Source organism: Athene cunicularia (genome assembly GCF_003259725.1).
Source record: "Athene cunicularia isolate RWA chromosome 11 unlocalized genomic scaffold, athCun1 chr11_part1, whole genome shotgun sequence".
Classification (NCBI taxonomy): Eukaryota; Metazoa; Chordata; class Aves; order Strigiformes; family Strigidae; genus Athene; species Athene cunicularia.
Genome location: NW_020799113.1, coordinates 17,568,428 through 17,589,122, shown reverse-complemented (window position 1 = coordinate 17,589,122; position 20,695 = coordinate 17,568,428). Strand labels below are relative to the sequence as shown.

General features: G+C 44.0%; 3 protein-coding genes across 5 annotated transcripts in view; 2 read left to right on the top strand and 1 right to left on the bottom strand.

Annotated features, from left to right (window-relative positions):
* The window catches only part of C11H16orf70 (chromosome 11 C16orf70 homolog), a 39,800-nt gene extending 32,960 nt beyond the window's left edge, over nucleotides 1–6,840 (top strand). The window contains exons 15-17 of one of the 2 annotated variants that reach the window (XR_003399236.1): nucleotides 86–158; nucleotides 618–1,083; nucleotides 2,423–6,840. Coding sequence is in view for 1 of the 2 variants with exons in the window: in XM_026856872.1 (XP_026712673.1) it covers nucleotides 86–158; nucleotides 618–707 (163 nt within the window). In the remaining variant the exon portion in view is untranslated. Of the gene's footprint in view, nucleotides 1–85; nucleotides 159–617 lie in introns of both variants that reach the window. The other variant, XM_026856872.1, reaches the window with a different exon arrangement.
* Nucleotides 6,841–8,184: 1,344 nt separating this feature from the next.
* B3GNT9 (UDP-GlcNAc:betaGal beta-1,3-N-acetylglucosaminyltransferase 9) lies at nucleotides 8,185–20,401 on the bottom strand. Of its 2 annotated transcripts, XM_026856871.1 has the most exons (3): nucleotides 20,058–20,160; nucleotides 12,503–12,545; nucleotides 8,185–11,704 (listed from the first exon to the last, which is right to left on the bottom strand). In XM_026856871.1, the coding sequence occupies exon 3, from the start codon at nucleotides 11,638–11,640 to the stop codon at nucleotides 10,393–10,395; it is 1,248 nt and encodes a 415-aa protein (XP_026712672.1). In that variant the 5' UTR covers nucleotides 11,641–11,704; nucleotides 12,503–12,545; nucleotides 20,058–20,160; the 3' UTR covers nucleotides 8,185–10,392. The 2 variants fall into 2 exon arrangements, with proteins under 2 accessions (XP_026712672.1, XP_026712671.1); XM_026856870.1 differs by lacking the exon at nucleotides 12,503–12,545 and having other exon boundaries at nucleotides 20,058–20,401.
* The window catches only part of FBXL8 (F-box and leucine rich repeat protein 8), a 35,110-nt gene continuing 23,777 nt past the window's right edge, over nucleotides 9,363–20,695 (top strand). The window contains exons 1-2 of the mRNA XM_026856875.1: nucleotides 9,363–9,373; nucleotides 12,615–12,621. The gene's annotated coding sequence lies outside the window, so the exon portion shown is untranslated. The remainder of the gene's footprint in view (nucleotides 9,374–12,614; nucleotides 12,622–20,695) is intronic.

Genomic DNA, 20,695 nt, shown 5'->3' with positions numbered 1-20,695 from the left:
ATTACTGAGTGGTTATTCTTGCCTAAGAAGTTCCTGACCCTTACACATCCTTTCTTCTTTTTCCCTCTCCCCCTCTCCCTTTCAGGTCGTCATCTCCAAACAACACTAACCCATTTGGGTCAACCTTTTGCTTTGGACTGCAACGAATGATCTTTGAGGTTAGGAGAAAAACTTCCATATTTGTTTGAGCAAGAGAAGATGAGGAGTTTGCTGTTATTATGACTGGCTTCTTACTTCCCATTTCAATGAAAGCCAGTGCTTGGGAGTGGCTGTAATTTTAGAGCTTCCTAGCAGAAACAGGCAACTTACCAATCTCTTCTCTGAGGCTATATGTTTGCCTGTTAAAGCTGGAATTTCGTTTGTCACTTACCACTCATACTAGCAGGACATGCATGTGCTCGGCTCTGAGCACTTGTAGAATGTGCTGGTGTTCAGATGTGTCATGGAAACCTAGAGACCATTTTTAGGAACTAGCCAAGAGCTTGTTGCTTTCTTTTGCTGTTGGGATTTCTTTCTTTAGGTGGATCAATTCCATATTTGCCATTTTTGCTCTTTTGAGTTCCAGACTGGTGTACAATTCTTTTAATTCCCTTTTTTCCCCTGCCATCGTTTTGCAGGTGATGCAGAATAATCACATAGCGTCTGTTACTCTGTACGGCCCAACGCGGCCCAGCAGCCAGTTGAGAACATCGGACCTTCCCCAGTGAGCATCCCCTGCAAAGTCAACTAATCTCAATGCTACAAAATTAGTACAGCGTGCCTTGATTTGCTGCCACTTATAATATGGAAAGCACGTTATGATTTTTTTTTTTTTTTTCAATAAGCCTTTCCACCCAGGAGTGGTGTGGAGGGGAAATTCTCTCAACCCTTCATCATGGGGCATGGAACTGTTGATGGAGGAAAGCAGCTTAGGTGCCTGTGCCGTCGTTTATTCCTCTCCGTTGCCCTCATCCTATGCAGCACAGACCTGAAGAGACTGTCCCCCCTTCTCAGCTGGCAGAAGGGGGAAATGGAAAAGGGGCACGTAATGACTGCAAGAGTTAGAAGCACAAACTTTCTGAGCCTTGGAGCATCTGGAAGCAGGTATTGATTTTAGTCTGTTTGTGTTACTGTATTGATGTGGTGGTCACATTTTAAGAAAACGTGTGTGTGTATATATATAGATATAAACACATCGGTATTTCTGTGGCTTAGGACATTGTACCAAGTGTGACAAGGATGTATATATGTCCATGATTTCAGGCACCACATCTTTGTGTAACTTTAAACCAAGCAAGTAGCATGTGCATAATACTTGGTTGTAACATTTGCACTACATACACTTTAATTACTTGATAAATGTTTATCTTCACTGAGGAGCATCTGTGTACTGGGTGTGAGTGGGGTGTGATGGTTATTTAATGTACGCTGCGCATAAAGCTTATTTATACAGTGGATCAAATTTATCCACCTTCCTGCACTAATATGTACTTGATATGCTGAAACATTTTTTTTCTGCCATGGCTGGTTTACTAATTGTTTTTTCATATGAAAAAAAAAAAAAAAAAAAAAAAAAAAAAAAAAAAGGAAGAGGTTGTTTCTATGATTGAACTATGTTTTAGTGAAAAGGTTTGATACAATTTTTCATACTATAGAAAAATTTAACAAATATTTGTTGCCTCATTTGCCTCTGTTCCAAAATCCTTTATTCCTACTGTTTTCTTGGAGAAAGAAAAGCTGTATATAATGGTATGTCAGAAAGAAATTCCCAAGCTCTGCCATCACCAAGAAAATCTTTTCTGTAACTTTTGATGTATGATTTTAATTTATGCCAAAGGTTTAGCCAAAGACATCCTTATTGTAGTTTCACCATTTCTGTACATATACGCTAACTGCACACCCCACCCCAGCAGACAGGATATAGGCTTCTTTCTAGTTGGGAGATGCTGCTCGCGACATTTTATCCCAGGAGGATACTTTAGGTTTCTAGTTCTCTTACCAGTCTTATTTGGGGGAAATAGGTGGTCTGTCTTTGAGATATTGAACCCTTTTTAAAAATGGACAAGAGAAATGTATAATTTTATCCCATTTTTAATATTTTGGTGTAGCAACTTGTGATACATAGATGACAATTTTGTGAGTTTTACTATGTGTGTACAGATTTTGTAAATACGACATTTTTGTAATTTTAACTCCATGTACAGTGTAATCCTGTATAGTTTACCAATGAATGAGAGATAGGAAATCGAGTGTTAACTGAAGTTTTGGATCCTGGACCATTAGCAGGGATAAATATGGTATGTGTGTGTGTGTGAGATGTTCTTTGCCATTTAGTCTTCCTGTATACTGTGATATTCTAAACTGTTTTGCTAAAACAAAACAAAAAAGCCCCATGGAGAATCTAATGGATAAGGAAAAAGTTATTGTTTACCTTTATCCCTAGGTGTCACTCCTGTTGAATCCCTGTTCAATCTGTGCTGTCTCCTGTGATCATTGCTTGCTAAGAAAATTCTATGCCTCAACCTTCCTTTTGATTCCTCTCTAATTTTAATTTCATTTTACATAGCCCTTCTGTAAATTAAATGGAATAATGATGAGCATGTACACTGAAAGCAAAATAAAAAGAGACTCTCAGTTACTGTTTTTGTGTTAAATACAGTTGCTGGGTGTTTTTGTAATAAAATCATGGATATTCTTGGGGTTTTTTTTCTTACCAATTAGTTCTTTTTATTTTACTGTCTTTCAGGCATTATATTTGAAGTACCCATCTAGTGTTCCTCCTTTACAGCTGATACAGTCTGTTATCCAAAGAAACAGTATAAAAACTAATATAGCTTGCAGTCTGTATCCTAATAGATCCATGAAAGTGTATGGATAAATTTTTGTCCTGAAGTGGAGAAGGAAAGTCTTTAAACTATGGTAAATAACACTGTGGGTTCTGTATTGTGTCAAAAATGCAATTGTTACACTCACGTCAGCCTTTGGGTGTCATTAAAATCAATCAGGCTTCAGAGAGTTTGAATATTGCACAACAGAATGAAATAAATGTCTGCAGTAAAAGGAGCAAATGTGAATTCTCATGCTACTTTCTTGTGCCCTAAGGTACTTCATCAGAAGAGCATTTGAAGGCTGCTTACCCTGAAGTAACTTAGAGGTTAACGCAGGGCGTAAAAAATGGGACTTCTGTTTCCATTCGCATTTCTCCTGCACTGCCTGTGTAATGCAGGGTAGAGCACTTAGCTCTCCCCCACTAGCATCCTGCAGTTTTGGAGTATAAAACAGCCTTGCCTGGTGCTTGGCTCAGTGTGCTCTTGGGAGAATTTGATGATCTCTGAACTGAGATGGTGTGCATGCTTATGCTTGTTACTAAAATTACAACAATCCTGCTAAAAAATTAATTTTAATTAGCCCTATTCTAATAAGGGCACCAGATTAGCTGCAGGAGGAGAAAAATTCTTGATGAGATGATTTGAGCAATGGCTGCTCAGATGCTGCCAGTCTATGCTTGAGAGCAGGATTCAGCTGTAATTCTCCAGAAGTGTGAGGTCAGGACTGCTGCTGTAGCATGCACCTCAGGATGGCAGCAGTTCAGGTATTTAACAACTCCAGTGATTCCCATCTTCACTTGTAATGCTCTGGTGAGTCAAAGCAACTAAAACAGTGTAGATGATGAAATGTGCTATCTTAGCAGCCTAGACACTTCTCTAGGTCAGTCAATCTTCAAAAGTTCTTCTAACAGGCAAAAATTAAAGACAACTTTGCATCTTGCTGATGGGCTGAGCACAAAGCATTGGACTTCTGGGAGAAGCAGAGCTATAATGCAGAGCAGCTCTTCTGGATTTCCTGGCACTTCCTTTGTGATTGCAGCTGGTCACAGCTCACTTCTCTAAGATGTTTTGATTTGCTTGTGGCTATTGGGGCTAAGATAAGCTCAAGTTGCTCCTGTGCTGATGCATTAGGGGAGCTGGTGTGGAGCCTTAAGGACTTGCTGGCATGAAAAGTTTAGGACTGGGTGGGGGGACTGATGACACTAACCGGAATGAAGAGAGGAAGGAACAGGGAATAGAGGAGCTCTGGGGGTGAGGGTGAGGATGGCAGCATGGCAGGAAGGAGGGGCGGGAACAAGGCTGTTCATCTGAACCAGAAGCTGTTCCTTGCGGAGGGGTGCTCAGGGTGCAGCCCTGTTCTAGCTCTGCTGGGCAGGGCGCAGCACCTTCCCCTCACAAAGGAACCGCGGAATTTGAGCTGTATCGGATCCCATCTCAGCAGGTGCCCTTGTTGGAATTGCATCTGGTTTGATAAAGATCCTGTGTGTTGGCAACGTGTGCTGGTCCATCATATGGTTTCATATGATAAACTGTTTGATACAACATTAAGTACAACTGCATTTTTAATAAAACACATGGATATGATCCCATTTTGATGTGTGTCGTCTTCCTTTGTATAGACCAAGAGTTTGAGTGTGTGTATGTGTGGTTGAATATTGCAGTATTTCCCATAGTATTTCATTTGTTTACACTTAATAAAACTGATTCTTGTGCTCTTCTTTTTGGAGATGAAGCTGATGAAATTTCTTCACATATCTTTCAGGCTTGCAAGCAGTCCCTGGGCTCCTGTGAATATTACAGGCACTACTATATAGATCAGTGCTGCTGTGTAATACTAGAACCCTCTGTTCCCCAAAATGCAGTTCCTGTCAAGAAAACCCAATTTTCTTTTGCCAGGAACCGTCACACTTCTAATTCTAAACATAATTTTTTGCTGAAATAGTAATCGGGTGGTGTGTGAGAACTGATTCATGCACTCATGATAGTTCATATTCCAGAACTCCCATCAAACCTGTTTAAAAACAAATCTTTCCCACGGCTTAGGATTGCAGCAAGATGGTGATTCACTGTTGTCAGGGGCTGGCTGGAGGTTAGGCCGCAGCTGGCATTTTCCAATGGGAAACCGAGGGTGGTGGTGCCCACTTCCCACTGACTTTGTGGTGTTAGAGCCTGTTAGTCGCTTAGCAGCTCTGTTAGGTTTTGTGTTTGATGGCTCCAAACGTGTATGAGAGTCAGTCTGCATGTGTGAAGCTGTGTGGCTCTTGCTTTGACAGAAATGTCCGAACTGTAGCTTTCTTCAGAGTCACCAAGGTGTCCAATATGGCAGAATTTCACATGGGCTGGTTGTGTTTTATAGGTCTTTGAATTCAGAATAATTTTTGGTGTTGTGATGCAAAAAATCCTATTTGGTGCTAGCTCTGCAGGTACAGCAGTTCCATATTAACTTTTGTCCCATAAACACTTTTTTTATTGTACCTTTTTAACCTTGATTACACCAACACAAAGCACTGTCCTTTCAGGCTGACCCTGTCAGTCATAAACTGACACAGCACTTGTAGCCAAATGTATTACTGTGTTTGGTTGGGGACTTAAAATACAAATTAGTTCTGAATGGTTCTTTTCATATAAGGTATGGCCCAGCATGTTTCAGATAAGGTAAGGTTGGAGCAAAATAAGGGGAAAATAAAACTGGAGCTTACTGAAGATACAACTCTTAGCATTGAAATAGGATTGTGAATTAATGAAGCAGGGAGCCTTATTCAAGGTCAGGGTATAGCCAGTTCATCAAGTGAAAACTGCATCTATGAAGGGATTTGGTTTTGAAGGGGTGTATATGTTACTTTTAGGGTATATTCTCTACATATGTGAACTTTCACTGTAACTAATAAAGTCACTGTGTTTAAAATGTTTTATCTACCAAACCTTCTATCAAAGGCTTTTGTTTTCTTTATGGGGATTCCATCAGGAAACATCATTCCTTTTTGTGATCTGGGAACACTGACCTCTTGAAGCAGCAGGAAAGGTAAGCTGGAATTTGCAGAGCAGGTCATTTACTGTGGTGTAAGATACTCTCTACAGGCAGTAACTTTTGTTCTGAACTAGACTGGAATGATGCAACGTAACCTTTTCTCTTTCATACCCTAATTAATTCCTCTTTAAATGTTACTAGTTTGGTCATTTTAAAGTACTGCATACTGCAATTTTGAAAGCTGTTTCTAATTGCCTTAATGTTTCCCACCTATGCTACATATTCTACTTAGTGCCTAAGTTTCATTCCAGTATTAATATCCTTCAGAGACACATTTAGTCTAAATACCAATCATAAAAAAAGCCCCGTGTGGTTATGCAATGTGCAGTCTAATCAACTAAGTAATCAAAACGGCCTGAATCACTGTATTCCCTTTTCACCTCTGCTGGTCTTTCTTAGAAAAACTTAAGCCCTGAAATCCTGAGTTTACCCTGTTCCTTGCTGAGTAGCTGTTGCATCCACAAGTATGGAGGCTACCAAGATTATTTCTTCTGCTTCTATGGCCATAGAGAGTGTTTGTCTTAACACAACTCCTTTATTCCCACCCAGCTCAGTCAGTCCCCTGGCAACAAGGCAGTCATCATGGACCTGTGTTATTTTATGTTTTTTTCCCTGTTCTGGGCACTTGGCTTGACAGCAGGTGGGCTGGGAAGGGGAGAGAGAAGAGCTGTCAGCTGGGTTTGGGCGAATTGGAGAGAGGGTTAGGCTGGACAGGACTGGTGGGGGAGCTGTTTGCTACTCTTGGAGAGACTCAGATGCATTCGTCCTTTGGGGTTTAGTTTCCTCTCTTATTAGCATGATTTTCTTACTGACCATAAACCTTAAAAAATCATGAAAAGTTGGATTTAAAAGTTTTACCTGTTTTGACAAATGTCAGTAGAGTTAGTAGCATCATTAGGGGAATGTGGTGGGCTGATGAGACCTGCAACTCCAGCTGAAAGATACAGCTTGGGCTCAGCTGTTCTTCAAACTGGGCTTTGGGGTAGACTCCCCCCTGCCACCCCCGGGGGATGTTCTCCACGGAGTGTTCTCAGTGCGAACATTTAGTGAGGATTCTCTGAGCCGTTTGATTATTTTGTAAAATTTGATTTTGCAGTTGGGGTTTGCTTCTGAGAACCTGCTGTAAAGATGAATAATTAAACTGCAGACAGGAAGCACAGTATTTTAACACTCAGTTTCTTCAGAGCCATCCTTGGCTTTCTTTTTTATGATGTCTAAGTCAGCAGTGGCCTGACTGAATGATGGATCTTGGCGTTCTCTGCCAGTTTATGTGTTCAGAGATGCATCTGGAGGTGCTGAATGTGAGGTTCAAGCCAGCTCTGCTTGTTATAGTGACCAAATCTGGCTATTTATGTACAGTAGGAACAAAATTTGACAGTGTGTGGATCCCTGGGATTCAATAAAACCTACTGTACTGTATTAGCCTCAGATGTTTATGTCTGTCTGGAGGAAGTCTGCTTGCTTTCCTTGCTACTGGTGGAATCCACTTAAGATGTTTTTATGTTTTGTTTTCTCATCATGGGTTAGTCATGAAAAAAAATGCCAGGCAAGGCTTTGTAGCAAAACCCTGACTGGTGCATCGATCTAGCCAGTTAATAAACGCTGCTCAGAATGTCGTTCTGAAATGGATGGGTTTGATTTTCTGAGATCTATCAGAAAGGTCAGTAGAGGGTCTTTCCTGCCAGCTCTCATACGCCCCTAGAGCTTTAGGATTTTTTGAGAAGACCTCCATCTTTTAAGAAACAATCTCCAGCTTGGGTGAAGTCAAGGACTTTTTGCCTGCTGTAGCAGTAAGTAGAATTTAATAAATTGTAGAGGGTGCAGCACTGCCCTCCAGCATTTCCCCAGTGCATTGTGCTCACATAAGGGGTCTGTGAACTTGCAGCTCAACTACAGAAGCAAATGGAAACTTTTAAAGCCAGGTCAAACAGGCCATGCAGCAGAGGCTGGAGAACAAAATGTATCTTTCATTAATAGATGCTAGATTTAGTATTCATTGGATAAAAGAAATGAGCTATTCCATAGACTAAGACAACAGAGGTCTAGTCTGCTCTAGTTCTGTTTCTGCCAGCTATCAGAGTCCGTGCTGGCATAGGTGAATGTTGAACAACAACTTTGATCTGGGACAAAAAATGCACCTATTAATGCTGTATTGTGGGTAGATTGCAGATCTGAAGACATTATAGAGGGAGGAGCCAATCTCTGTGCATCTCTAAGCTTAAAAGGAAGATCTTAATAAGGGCTGCTGAACCTGACTAGCTTCCTTGTAGGAAATCATAAGGTAAGCTGTGTTTATTTTTTTTTATCATTACCATTAAATTAAGTCCAGCATAAGGAAAGATTTACCAAGTTATCCAAAATAATGAATAATGCATTTCTTATGTTGCTGTCTACAGGAAAAATACCTGTGGTGTTAGTCTTACATGTGTGCAGTTGTACTTGACAGACTCACTCTGACAAGTAGAGGCATGTCTGCATGCTGTCTTTTAATTATGGTATAAATAATTTCCCAAACTGTAAACTAATCACAGGTAATACATTTCTGTATAAGCTCATAAATACGTAAGTTTCACACGTTAGCAGATAAGGGAGAGACTGGCTTTTTCCCACCAACAAGGCTCTGACTTATTTTCACACTCTACAGAGCTCCTTGTAAAGCCCACTGAGCATTTTGTATTTCAGGATTGCATCTTGAAAATATCCCAAATCAACATATGGTCTTTTGATTTCTATATAGCTGACCTTTCCGTGGAAATACGTTATTGTAAGGCTTAAACTCTTATGATGAAGGTAACATGTAAGACTGTTGCTAAGAGTTTACCGATAGATATTACCAGCTTGCTTTCCTCCATGTTAATAGTTAATACAAGTACTGAGCCTGGACTACTGCTGGGTGGGAGGCAGGTTATACCCAGATATGAAATGCAGCTGCGCTGCAGGCTCTGTTCAAGGGAAAGCAACTTCCTGGACATTTATGAGCGATTGTAGTTTCCTCTGAAGCTGTGTGTACGTGCCCTCCTGAGGAGGGATGACATCAGGGGTTCTCTGATGGATAGGAGTTTTGTTGAGAGGGGAAAAAAAAATCACAAAAGAATTTACAAACACAGTAGCAGAGGTGAATTCTGGCTCTTTGCTCCATGAATTTCATAGTGCTTTAACCCTGATTTAGAGGAATTTACTTCTCTTTGATGTCCAAGAAAATGATGTTCTTTTAAGGTAATCTGATGTTAGAAAAAACAAAACACTTCAAAGTATTAACTATTCTTTGAAAGATTAAGCAATCCAGTGTTCTTACCTGACGATTAAAATACTTAAGAAGTTACAGACTGACTGAAACTTGGAAAGCCCAACAGAAGCATTGCTCTGTGCATTTGCTTTCTTGCAATAAATTTAGAAAGGCTTTTATTCTGAAGCCTTTTTGTCTGAAGACTACTTTATCCCTTCATGTGACACCCACAGTGATATGAAAAGTCTTGGCTGTTCTTTGCAGTTGACTGTATGCCAGGCAAGAACGCTGAGGTCTATAGAAACCAGCCCAGTCCATTGACAAGTTTTCTTTTGGTTTGAAGAAGCTCCCAAATGTGACGCAAGCAGCAGCTCTGTGTGGTTTTACTCTCACAAGCGAAGGCCGAAGGATGTCTCCAGATGCAAACCTTCTGAAGATCTGGATTAGATGGTGAGAGATCAGATACCATTGGATGACTGAGTTTTCTCTGAGTGGCAGTCAGCACAGTGTAGAGAGCCTGAGCTCGTTCAAGTGCCAAAAACTGGTCCCTTGAGTCCTGAGTGTGTCAGTGGAGCAAATGTTTAAACTGAGGAGTTATGAATAATGAAAAATCAAGACTCGGAGGGATCAACTCAAAGTTCTTCTTGTCCTTTCTTTAAAGCCCTTTGGAAGTCTGCCCCTTCCCAGTTATCTACTTTCCTGTCCTTTGCTCAACCAGAGATGCCAGCCTCATCATCCAGTTTGTTTTATTCTAGGCTGCCCTATCTGCAACGTGTAGGACCCCATTTCAATAGCTGTTGGTTGTTTCATTCTTATGAGGCCTACAGAAAGCACACCAGGCAGCAGTGAGTTGATTTGAGCATACAGTAGGTGACTAGATTTCCTTCACTCTAGTTCCTGTGTAGTTTGGTCATTTCTCAATGAGTCCGAGTCAAAGTAACAAGTTGACAACGATCCCTGTCCTCATTGGTGTCATCTCTTACCTATCTTCTCTATCTTCTTTAATTTCTCACATTTCTAACAACGAAAAGTCTCCAAGGGACTGCTTCTTGCAATGTGCTTTTATCCATTGGCCCACTAAGCACTACTATAATTCTAATAAATAATAATAAATTAAAGATACTGTTATGATTATTTAGACTCATTAATGGAGAAGGACCTACACGGTATGTGTGTGCAAATGTGGAATTTCGGCAAATTCCTGCAATAGTTTGTCCTCTTAACATTGTAAATAAGGTGTGCTAGAATACTTCTGGGTCATTTGGTTCTAACAGTTCTGAGTTCACTTTCTCAGCTGGTTTGTGATGTGGTTCTGCTGATGTCTGCTTGCATTATCTAAGGGGTGATGCCTGTGTTGTTGTTTGAGCTTTCTTTTTCCATTGGAAAGGCTTCTTCACTTGCTTCTTCTGAGTGCAGGAAAGACGTGGGCTGTGGAGCAGGTTCCACATTAGCCAGATCTCAGCAACTTTCAGACTGTGAACTACCATGAGATCTTTGTAAAAACAAGGGTCAAATGTTTGTAGGTGTGGGGCAGCAGAAGGCTTGACAATGCCAAAAGTCTTGAATCCTTCATGCAAAATGGGTTTGAGGTTGATTCTCTGTAAGCACATGCCCAAGAAGACATCATCAATGGGGAAGAGTTCCACCTCTCTGCAGGCCCTAGAGAGCTTCCTCATGGTGCGGCTGGACAGCAAAAACCCTCCTCCTCCTGCATAAGCTGGATAGATGCTTAGCCCGTACATGGTCTCTGGGATGTAGTATTTGCTCTTTCGGACACGGATGGGGCGGGCGTTGTAGATGATGTCCCCAACAAAGAGGTCCTCAGTGGGGTCATGTCTCTCAAGGAAGTCAACAATGTTCTCGACGTTGACAAAAACATCTGCATCACCTTTAAAAATAAATTTCACATTGTGACAGAATTCAGCAGCCCAGTTCAGGAAGTGGATCTCCTTCAGGGTCAAATTGAAGAAAGTGTCCATGAAGTCCCAGAGTAAAATGTCCCGGTAAGTCTGACTCTCCTGGTGGATCAGGGTCTCCCATGTCGCGAGCAATGTCCTATTCTTTGGTGTTCCCAGGAGGAACACTCGCTGGATCTGCTCCCCATTCACCAAACCCTCTCTGCCCCAGGTTTTCCGGACAATCTCACGTCTGTCAAAGTCTTCAACTACTGATTTGATAGCAATGAGCAGAAAGGGACCTCCAGGTGTTTTCCTGCATTTCTTGGGCTGGTTAATGAGGAGATTGAAGTTCCTGTTATCCTTGTTTAGGAGATAGCTCTTGAAGTTGAAGGCAGAATCAGTTAACGGGGCTGGAGTTGTAGTTTGGACCTTTTTGTTGGCCTCTTCTGTTCGTCTAATGATAGGAGTTACTTGGGGTCTGGGTACCTTTGCCTCTGCTGGCATCAGTTTCCAAGGTGCTCTGAGGTCAGATAATATTTTTGGTGTTACTGAAGGCTTCTTCTGCGTCGGTTCCTTGTTTCCTACCGGGACTAAATGTTCCAGCTGGGAGTAGAGTAAAGAGCAAAGCGCTACCAGCAGGAAGAGGGTACAGATCGCATCCCCTTTGAGACGTACTCTCATTGTCTCTGCGGTATTTCTAGAACTGTTAAAAGCTGTGTCTGAGCTGCCTGTCACCAATGTCCATCTGTAAATAAACACACAGTGTGTCAGCGCTGAGGATTCGGCAGCTTTGAAGCATGCAGGCAAACGTGCGTTGTATTCGTACAGCCACAGAGACACGTTAAGGACTGTGACAAAAGGCACACAGGTTGCAAACCTGAGGCTGATCCTAGTGCTCTGGCTCTGTGACTTGGTTAGTTAAGGCACCCAGCAGTCATCCATCATCCTGAAAACCACTGCCTAAGCACAACGTGAAATCAGCCCTTCCTCCCACATCCCTCTGCCAAACACGTTTTGTCATTTCAGAGATTGCACTGCTTTAGGAAAAACAAGGTGGAGAATTATGAACAAGGCCATTCTTCCATAAATCAGATTGTTTGTTTTGGGTTTTTTTTTCTGACTTGGTAACTGTTTCTTGCTGCTTTTACCCTTTTTGAGTCTAAATGGGGAGGCGCAGAGCTGGCTTGTGAAGGGCAGACTTTGCAGCAGCAGCGCGTTGCTGGCGTTTCCCTGCTCAGAGTCAGCTCTCGTAAACCAACTATGATTTGTGCCTTCAGAATGAATACATTAGGCACACTCTCAAATGCACATAGGGCCTTTTTGCTGCCAGTAATCTTTATAAAATATTAAACCATTATAAATAACTTCCTTTAATAAGGTTACAAGTGGCCACGGGTGTTTTGCCTCTGCCAAATCACCCGAACCAGTAAGCAAGAGGTGAGCAAATAAATCCCAATATGCAGAAGCAAGGCAGAGCCTGATGTTATTTACATGTGATAGATGAAGCTGCCTTTTGAAATACAACATTTGATTCGTCACTTACTCTTTTCCCCGAGATCTTCTGTCTCACTCAATCAGTTCTTCAACTGCAAACAAACAAACAAAACAAAAAAAAAAGTAGTACAAGGCAGAAGGCAGCATGTTTAGGGGAAGAGCTCAAGTGTCTGCAGCTGCAGCAAAGGCAGGTCTCTCATCACCACCACACGTGCAGCCACGCTGTTCCCCACAATGGCTGACAACCGAGTGGAACAGAGGGGACCCAACAGTCGCTCCAGGTGCCCGGAGAAGGCAGGTGACAATTGCAATCCCTGCAGTCATTAGCAAGGAGCATGTTTCTGAAAGTTTAGCCCCGCTTAAAAATTTTTTCCACAAGTGCACATAAGTATTTTGTACATCCACTGACAATGTTTTATGCTCATATGTGACTTACAGCTCTATCTTGCCTGTGCTGTATTAGCAGGAGGCATTTTTGAAGGTATTACAGTTGTCTGTCTGTCTTGAATTAGCTGAGATCATATCCAAAAACTTCTTGAGGGAAAGCTGCCTGGCTGTACGGCAGTCTGCCTTCACTGAGGGAACGCTTCTCACGAGGGAATGAAAAGGGTGGAAGGAGCCAGGTCTTGCAGCTTCCTATGTTATTTATTGCTGTGGTTTGGTGTTTTCAGCATTGTTATCCTGCGGAGCACACAGGCTCTGGTCGAGCCCTGTAGCCACCTTACCAATATTTAACGGGGCAGCAAAGTGCTTGGCAGGAATATTGTTACTCAGTGTGATCATGACCTAAAACAGGACCCTCTTTACTTTGGTGCATACATTTTCAGCAAAACTTTTTTCACCATTGTGGATTGTATCACCTGCTAATCGTTCATTAACCATCAATTTTATATCAGCTATAATATTATGTTTTTGAAGCTCAAAATTAAACTCTAATTCTAAAGTATTAAAATAGTGGCACAACATTACCTCCAGATGCTGTGGGACCTAGGCAATATTTCAAGACTTACGACAGAGCAAATTTAGTAAACCAGTTGATTTCTTGACCAGCTCCTTTAAAATTAAGTGCACATTACCTGGACCTTTTAGTTTTAAGATGTTTTACTTTTTCATTACTGGTTAACTGCATCTCCAAGTTACTGTTGGAGAGTATTTCACCATTATGTGGCATCACTATCTTCTCCCAAGTGCAGCTCCAAAACATTTACTGACCTAGTCTGCTTTGTATCCATTATTTCTGAAAACTTTATTTTACCAAATGGCTTATCCATGCCTTCGTGTAACGCTTTTTGCATTCCCAGTGTATTTAAAATTATTTCCTCTTTGTCCTGATGACCATGCTTTTTAACTCAGGCCTTCTTTCTTGCCATTTTCTGGCCTCCAATAAAAAAATATTCCTAGGTTTTTCTCTATTTGTTGGCTTTTTAAACTGTTCCTTTCACTTCTTTCCTAGGCTAGACAGATGTTTTAATCAGTGTAGCTTTGATATTAGTAGCAGGGTTGTAGAATTTTCTCTGATCTCTTGTAAATTGTTGTTAAAATGCTTATAATAATCAGAAGTTGTTTTCTGTTTGTTCTTTCTGCCACATGACTTGGCTCATAACTATTTTCAGCCTCGTGAATCCTCCTTAACACATGTAGGATGTTAGTTTGCATTTTATGTCTGTCATGCAAATTACTCTTGGTGAGTCCTGATTGCAGTGCTCTGCAGCAACCTGCTGTGTTTCAGGTCTGTGCTAAATCATCCTTCATCTGTCAAGACAAGTTTCCAGCAGGCTTTCCCCCATGTTGCCTTCAATAATTTTCCAGAAGCTCCAGGGGTATGAAAGGATGGTCCCACTACACTGAGGACATGCCACTGAACTGGATCCACTAAGGAGAAAGAGTCAGATCCTCTTCTGCCCATGATCAGAAAGAATTTTTGCTGAGTGCTATTGAGATACCTAGAACAGGGATTCTGTCTCAAAAAGCTCGTAAGGACAAAGAGGCACTTTTAGTCCTTCTGTTGTGACGGGAAGCTTTATTGAGGTGCTATGCAGCTCTGTGCACGCAGTCTCTGAAGCAAAAGGGAGATGTGCAGCCCCTGGCGGGACAGATCCTGATAGCATTGGGATGTTTGTATATCTCCACTGTAATAGCGATTATTTTTTTTTTTCCCTTTTCTATGCAAAAGTTTGATCTTATTTCAGCTGCCAGGCTCCAGATGGTAATTAAGGAGCTGGATGAAAGTCCTGGCTCTTTCCTGTGTTTAATTTTATCGGTGAGGTTTTGGAATAAGATATGTGTGTCATGAAACTCATAATTTCCATGACTTACAGATTTATCCTGCCAGCATCTCAGAATCTGGCAATAAGCACCCTTGAAAAAGCCAAGAAAAACCCTGAATTGTTACAAGCCTGGGCTGATAGCCCGGATTTTCTTCTGTGTTTTCATTTATTGAAAGAAAAGAATCTGAAATAGTGATTTTCATGCTGAAATAAAACAGTTCAGTGCTGAATATAGACATCTAATTTTAAGAAGTTGCCAGCCCTTGAAGTGAATCCTTGATCTAGTTATATGGATTCTCCAGTCTTTTCCTTCTTTTGCAGGAAATACCCATGGTTATTACACAGGTGTAAGCTCTATCCATGGATGTCAGTGTGGGAAAAGCTGTCCTGTTCCTGCATTCAGAGGGATTGATGATTCTGGCAAACACGCTGATATGTCCTAGAGCCAAAAAGATTATTCATCCACCTCGACACCAGGAGGGAAAAAAATTAAAGTAATAATTGCAGGCTATCAAAGCAAGCAGAAAATATCCGATGCCAAACAAAAGAGATGAGCACAGCAGAGCGCTTCTCGGCACAGCATCTCAGTGCGTGGCCGCAGCCCAGGCAGCCCCGCCTCTGCTCCGCACGCCGCCGTGGGGGATCTCCATCCAGCTTGTGAAACAGAGCTGGGTTATAAAACTGCTGCATCACTCGGTGCCTCGGGGAACGCGGGCTTAGCTGCCAGGGCTGCCTCCCGTGCCCTCCAAGCTCGGAAAAACAGGCAGTTGTCCCTCTTGGTGTTGGCTGCCCAGGGATGGCTACAGGGGGATCTTAAGTCCAGCTTGAGCAGGTCTGAATGGTTCGGTGCGGTTTGCCCCGGCAGCGGGACAAGGCGGGTCCTGGGGAAGGTCGGGAGTGTTGTGTGCGGGGCTGTGAGCACCAGCAGCCTTAGAGAGCTGAGCTGGGCTGTAGGAAGAGGCTGAGCGGTCCCACAGCCGTGGGGTGGCAATGGGGGGAGTCTGTACATAGGAAAGGTGCTAGAAGGACCAAGGGGTGCACAGCCTGCATGGCCTGAGAGGCAGCAAAATGCTTGAAAGCTAGAAGTGGTCAGAGCTGGGCACAGCTCACTGGTGAGCATCCAAGCAGGGAATCTGATTTGTGCTGTTGCACGCTCAGGCAGAGGGCCCAGTCCTCCAACTGGTTTTCATTTATTTGAGAGGAGGATTCTGAATTATGGCCAAGGAGTGCTGCAATAAAAGCAGTTAAATGATGATTTTTGGTGGTTTTTTTGGTTTTTTTTTTTTTTTTTAATTTGCTAGTCCTTCATTCCCAGTTGAATGATGTGAAGCCTTGAGTTCATCCTGGAAACTTCCTTCTTTTACAGCAGCTGTCATGTCTCCATCCCTTGGCACTTCTGCTCACATGGGCCCAGGTGGGGAAAAGCCTCTGGATCCTGGCCCTGAATTCAGTCAAGAAGCCTTGATGATTCTGGCATGTTGTTTTGTGCCTTGAAGAGTGGTTATTCAACCCGCCCAGCCTTGGGAAAAGCAGCTGTGAGAGCGAGGCAAGATGAAAATGTGGGACACCAAGAGGGTGCGAAACGCAGCAACGAGCTCTGCTGCATGCTTGTCCCAGCCCAGCCCATGGGAGCATCCATCTGCACCGAGCGTGGCTGTAGGTTGTCCCCAGATCAACTTGTTGCCCCACTGCATGTGAAACATTTCCAGCTCTCTCCCAGCTGCCCTCCTGTCTCCCAAAGCTGGAGCTGCCACGGGTAGATTTGGGTTGAGCAGTGGAGGAGCTGCATATGTTGTGTGGGCCATGCAGTATGTGGGGCTGTGGTTGCTGATGGAGATGCCTTATCTGTTTCTCTGTAAAATGAGCTGAAGAAAGTGTTGGGGATCCAGCAATGGTAGGTTCAGTTAGTTTTTTGCAGTCCTCAGGGTAAATTGGAAAATTCTGGGTGGTAGTGGTGCTTTGAGGCAGTGCTTGAGGTTTTGCTTATTTGTTTTTGTTTCACGATAGTTGAACACATTTCATGAGAATTATGTCGGGTTGTAACACCCAGTGCTGATCCTGAGACCCAGGCTCTGGCCTGCAGCAGGGAGGTCTGTGCACATGTCCCTCTCCCGCCTTGTTTCCAGCAGTATTTCCATCCCGATTCACTCTGCAAGAGCAAATCAAGCTCCCAGGCTGCTCCTCACCTTGTGCTGCTCTTCCTCTGCTGCTGCCTCCTGATGCTGTTTAGGAACCCACAAGCAACGATACCAACATAGGCTCTACCCATCCCGCAGCTGTCTAAAATAGACATGTGCAGATTAGCTTTATCCTACCAGACCGGGGTGCTGACAGCAACAAGCCTGTGCTGCCTGAAGCTCTGATGACTGTATCTTCTTCTAACTCTTGCTTGGTCCCATTCTCTGATTGACTTCTGTCAGCACCAGTTGAGTTTAAATGCCTTGCTGAACACACAGACATGAGTATCACTCTGTTTTGCGTGGGGATCACTTGTTTTGCTCTCTTCAAGCCTCACTGGGCTACCATCCTTCTCTTATCCTTGTACAGAAGCCTAAAGTGAAGCACTGAGTCTAAGGTTTCAAATTCAGCTGAGTTATCTTGATATGGGTCTTGTGTAGGCAAAAACTCATCTTCATTTTGCATTGCATGGATGTCTGGGCTCTTTGGGGTACCCACAGGGAAAGATGTCAGCTTCCAGCACTGGGTTTGTTCTGCCCCACATACAAAAACATGCATGAAACAACTGGGGTTAACAGTTTGCGCTGGGTTTGGAGTGTTTAAAGGGGAAAAATAGCTCTGTGTGTTGCAGCAGAGGGAGAAGCCCTCTTTCATTTCTATCTTTGGGTATCACATAATGAGTTTTATTCCTGTGTGCTTTCTTTTTTGGTTTTGTTCTGCCCCCCACCCCAGCAAAGTCAATAACCTCATCAAAGTTGATGCTTCAAGTGACTTTGGTGCCAGACAGCTCCTCTCTGCATTGCAGGGTCGTTGCAAAGAGGTCTTGTTTGGAGCTATAGGACTACAAAGTGATGCTGAACAATTTGATCTTGACTAGAAGACAGGGCAGGCTGAAATACAAGAGACGCCCTTCCATATGTTGCTAAGCGCAAAGCCCTGGAAAAAACAATGTACCCAAACCAATTGCTAGGCTGCCTTACCAGAAGAGAAGAGCTCATCTCATTCAGCTGCTTAGAAGTTTTGAAGTCTGTAAACAAACTGAGAATAGGCTGTAGGATTTAATTAGCTGAATATCTTGAGAGCTTTCCCAGGAGTTGGGATTGTGAGCCAGAGCCGAAGGAGCGCGGGGCAGTGGGGCAGAGCCTCGCTGTCTCTGACGTGCACCACGGCGCTGCGCAGACGCTGCTGACCAGTGCCGCCGCCACAGCGGTCCTCTGGCACAGTGTCACTGCTGCCGTGACTTGTGTTGCAGCACCTGGAGGCAAAAGCTCTGTTGGTTGAGCAAACAGGTAACAAAAATGCAGGCCCCACTCCAAATACAGTTTCCAACTTCCCTGTCGGAGCTGCTTTTCAGGCCAGCGCAAACAAATGGACAAAATCCATGCTGTTACAGGACAAGGTGCCTTTTTTATCTCTGCTTGCCTTAGTCCTGAAATATGTGGTTTCATCAGCTTCCCAGCTGGCTGGTCTCATTTTATTACAGTCTCTTCTGTTGGCGCTGCCAGCCTCACCTTCACAATGCCAGTCACACGTTAGACAACTACTTGCAAATGGATGCTGTAGCTGCCTCCTTTTAACTTTCACCCTGGTCAGTGAAGCTTTTATGAAGTATGCAAACTTAAAGGCACAGAAACTGCAGAGCTGCTGTGCAAAGGCTGGAGGTAGATGCTAAGATGTCTGCTCTCACGTACAGGCATCTCAGAAAGGAACTTGCACCATTCCCGTCGGGGAATGGCGTGGTACTGTGGCAGAAGGCAGTGGTGGTCGTGCAAAGGAGCCTGATGACCGCGGGCAGGTGACCTCTGGGAAACGCTGGCTGCCCACTCCACTCCTCCTGTCGCCCTGCTGACCCGGTGGTAAGTCGCTCACGTACACGTGGCACGGTTTGGGGGCAGCAGCTCTGCTGCATTTAAATGCTGCAGGATGTTTTCCTGGCCCTTTCAGGGCAGGACGTGCCATCGGGGCAGTGTCCGTGCAGGGCTGCGCCACTGCCAGGCACACCATGGCGGGCCCCAGCAAACAGGGAAAACTCCAGCTCCTCCCAAGTGCAGCACCATGTCTTTAACGGGAGCGTGCAGCTGCCTGCAAGGTAGGAGAAGGTAACGTGCAATTATCTTCCGTGGGCTTAGCGGCCTCGAGACGTACTTTCCTAAATCCAGATGTGATCTTGTGGATAGCTGGTCTGATTTTCGGAATTATGGAGAGCTCAGCAGCTGAACTCACACCCTGAGTGTTTTGGGGAGATGGGCCCCTCCTGGAGCAGCCAAGCACAGGGCAAGGAACCTGCCCTCTCTCTTGCAAACATTAAATTCCCTTGGCCCTAGGAAGAGAATATAGCCTTGCAGGCTCATGAAGGGGTAAGAAACGGCCCCACCGAAACAACCACTCTTCCTTCCCTGGCCTCCCCAGGCTGCGGTGCTCACTGCCTTTTCAGCTGCCAGATCCTCTTCTGATCCGATAAATAATTTGCCTGAAGTACCCAAAACCCCAGTAAGTATAGTGCGTTAGCATGGATATATTGTTACACCCGGACACGAATGGGAAAGTTCTGACTTGCTGCACTAATTTCAAGATGATACCCAACACAGAAGTTTATCAGAATCTGTCCAAGAGCTGTTAAAAAACATGATCAGTAACCGCCCGTTTCACTGGGACTGAATTTTTCTCTTTCTTCACGACGCCTGAGAGCTTGAAAATTCCAGTGTTTTGCTCAAAGCATACAATAGCGTAACAGAGGGGGAAGATTCATGTCCTTTTACTGACAAGGAATGGCTTGTAAATGTAACGTGCCACTACTGGAACATGTTTGCAGTTGGGAGGAAACCCTGTCCTGCAGCACTGGAGGCATTGTCTAAAGAAGCCCCAAACCTCCTCATGTAAAAACAATCTAAAACATGCAAAGTTCTTTGGAAAGTGAAGTGTAAAGCAGACATAGCAGGGCTGGAGCCTGTGTGCTCAGAGCCCATAGCCAACCCTGCTGCATGTTAACCATCACAGTTCGGGTTGCTGCATGCAACAACATTGCAAGAGCAACAAGGCAAAAAAAGAAGCTGCAGAGTGGAGGAAAAGGGGAGCAGTAAGGACAGTCTCCAGTTCACACTGCTTGCTGCATAGCTCTCCCCAACCCACCCGGACCAAACATACATAATAGATACTTACATCCCATTTGATAGCGCTGATCCTGTGTCCCCTCGGTAATGTCTCAGCAGCGGGCTGCCAAGTAGGCACATCTGGATATAGTTAGCGTTAGACATTCCTCAGCCTTTAAGCGAAACCAAGGAAATCCTCGCTGAGCAAAGCAGCGCTCGGTCTCCTGCACTCTAGGCCGTTTTCATGCCGAAAGCCAGCAAAGTTTCCCTGCGCTGGTGTGCCAGCCAGGGAGGGGTGCGTGTGCCAACAGGGTGGGAAGACGAGATGCCGGGCTCCCTCCTTGCACACACTCTTACTGTAGCGTGGTGGAAGGAGCAACCGCACCAGGGGAAGGAGCTGGGGCTGCTTCCAAGTGCCTGACACGTGATCGGCAGGCTGGGGAGGGCAGATGGCCTCCAGCGCCGCACAGCCCCGCGTCCGGCTGTCCGGCTGCTCCGCGCGTCTGTCCGGCTGCTCCCCGGCACCCGCGGGACCGGGCGGGGACACAGGTCTCGAGGGATTGAATGCAGAGCCGGCTTGGGGACATCCAGCAGTTCTGCTCTTTTACCAGTTAAAAACAACAACCACAAAAAAGGCTTTTTTTAAAAAAATTGTAACTTTTTTCAATAGGAAATGTACTCATTTTTCTGTCCTCCCCCCCCCCCCCC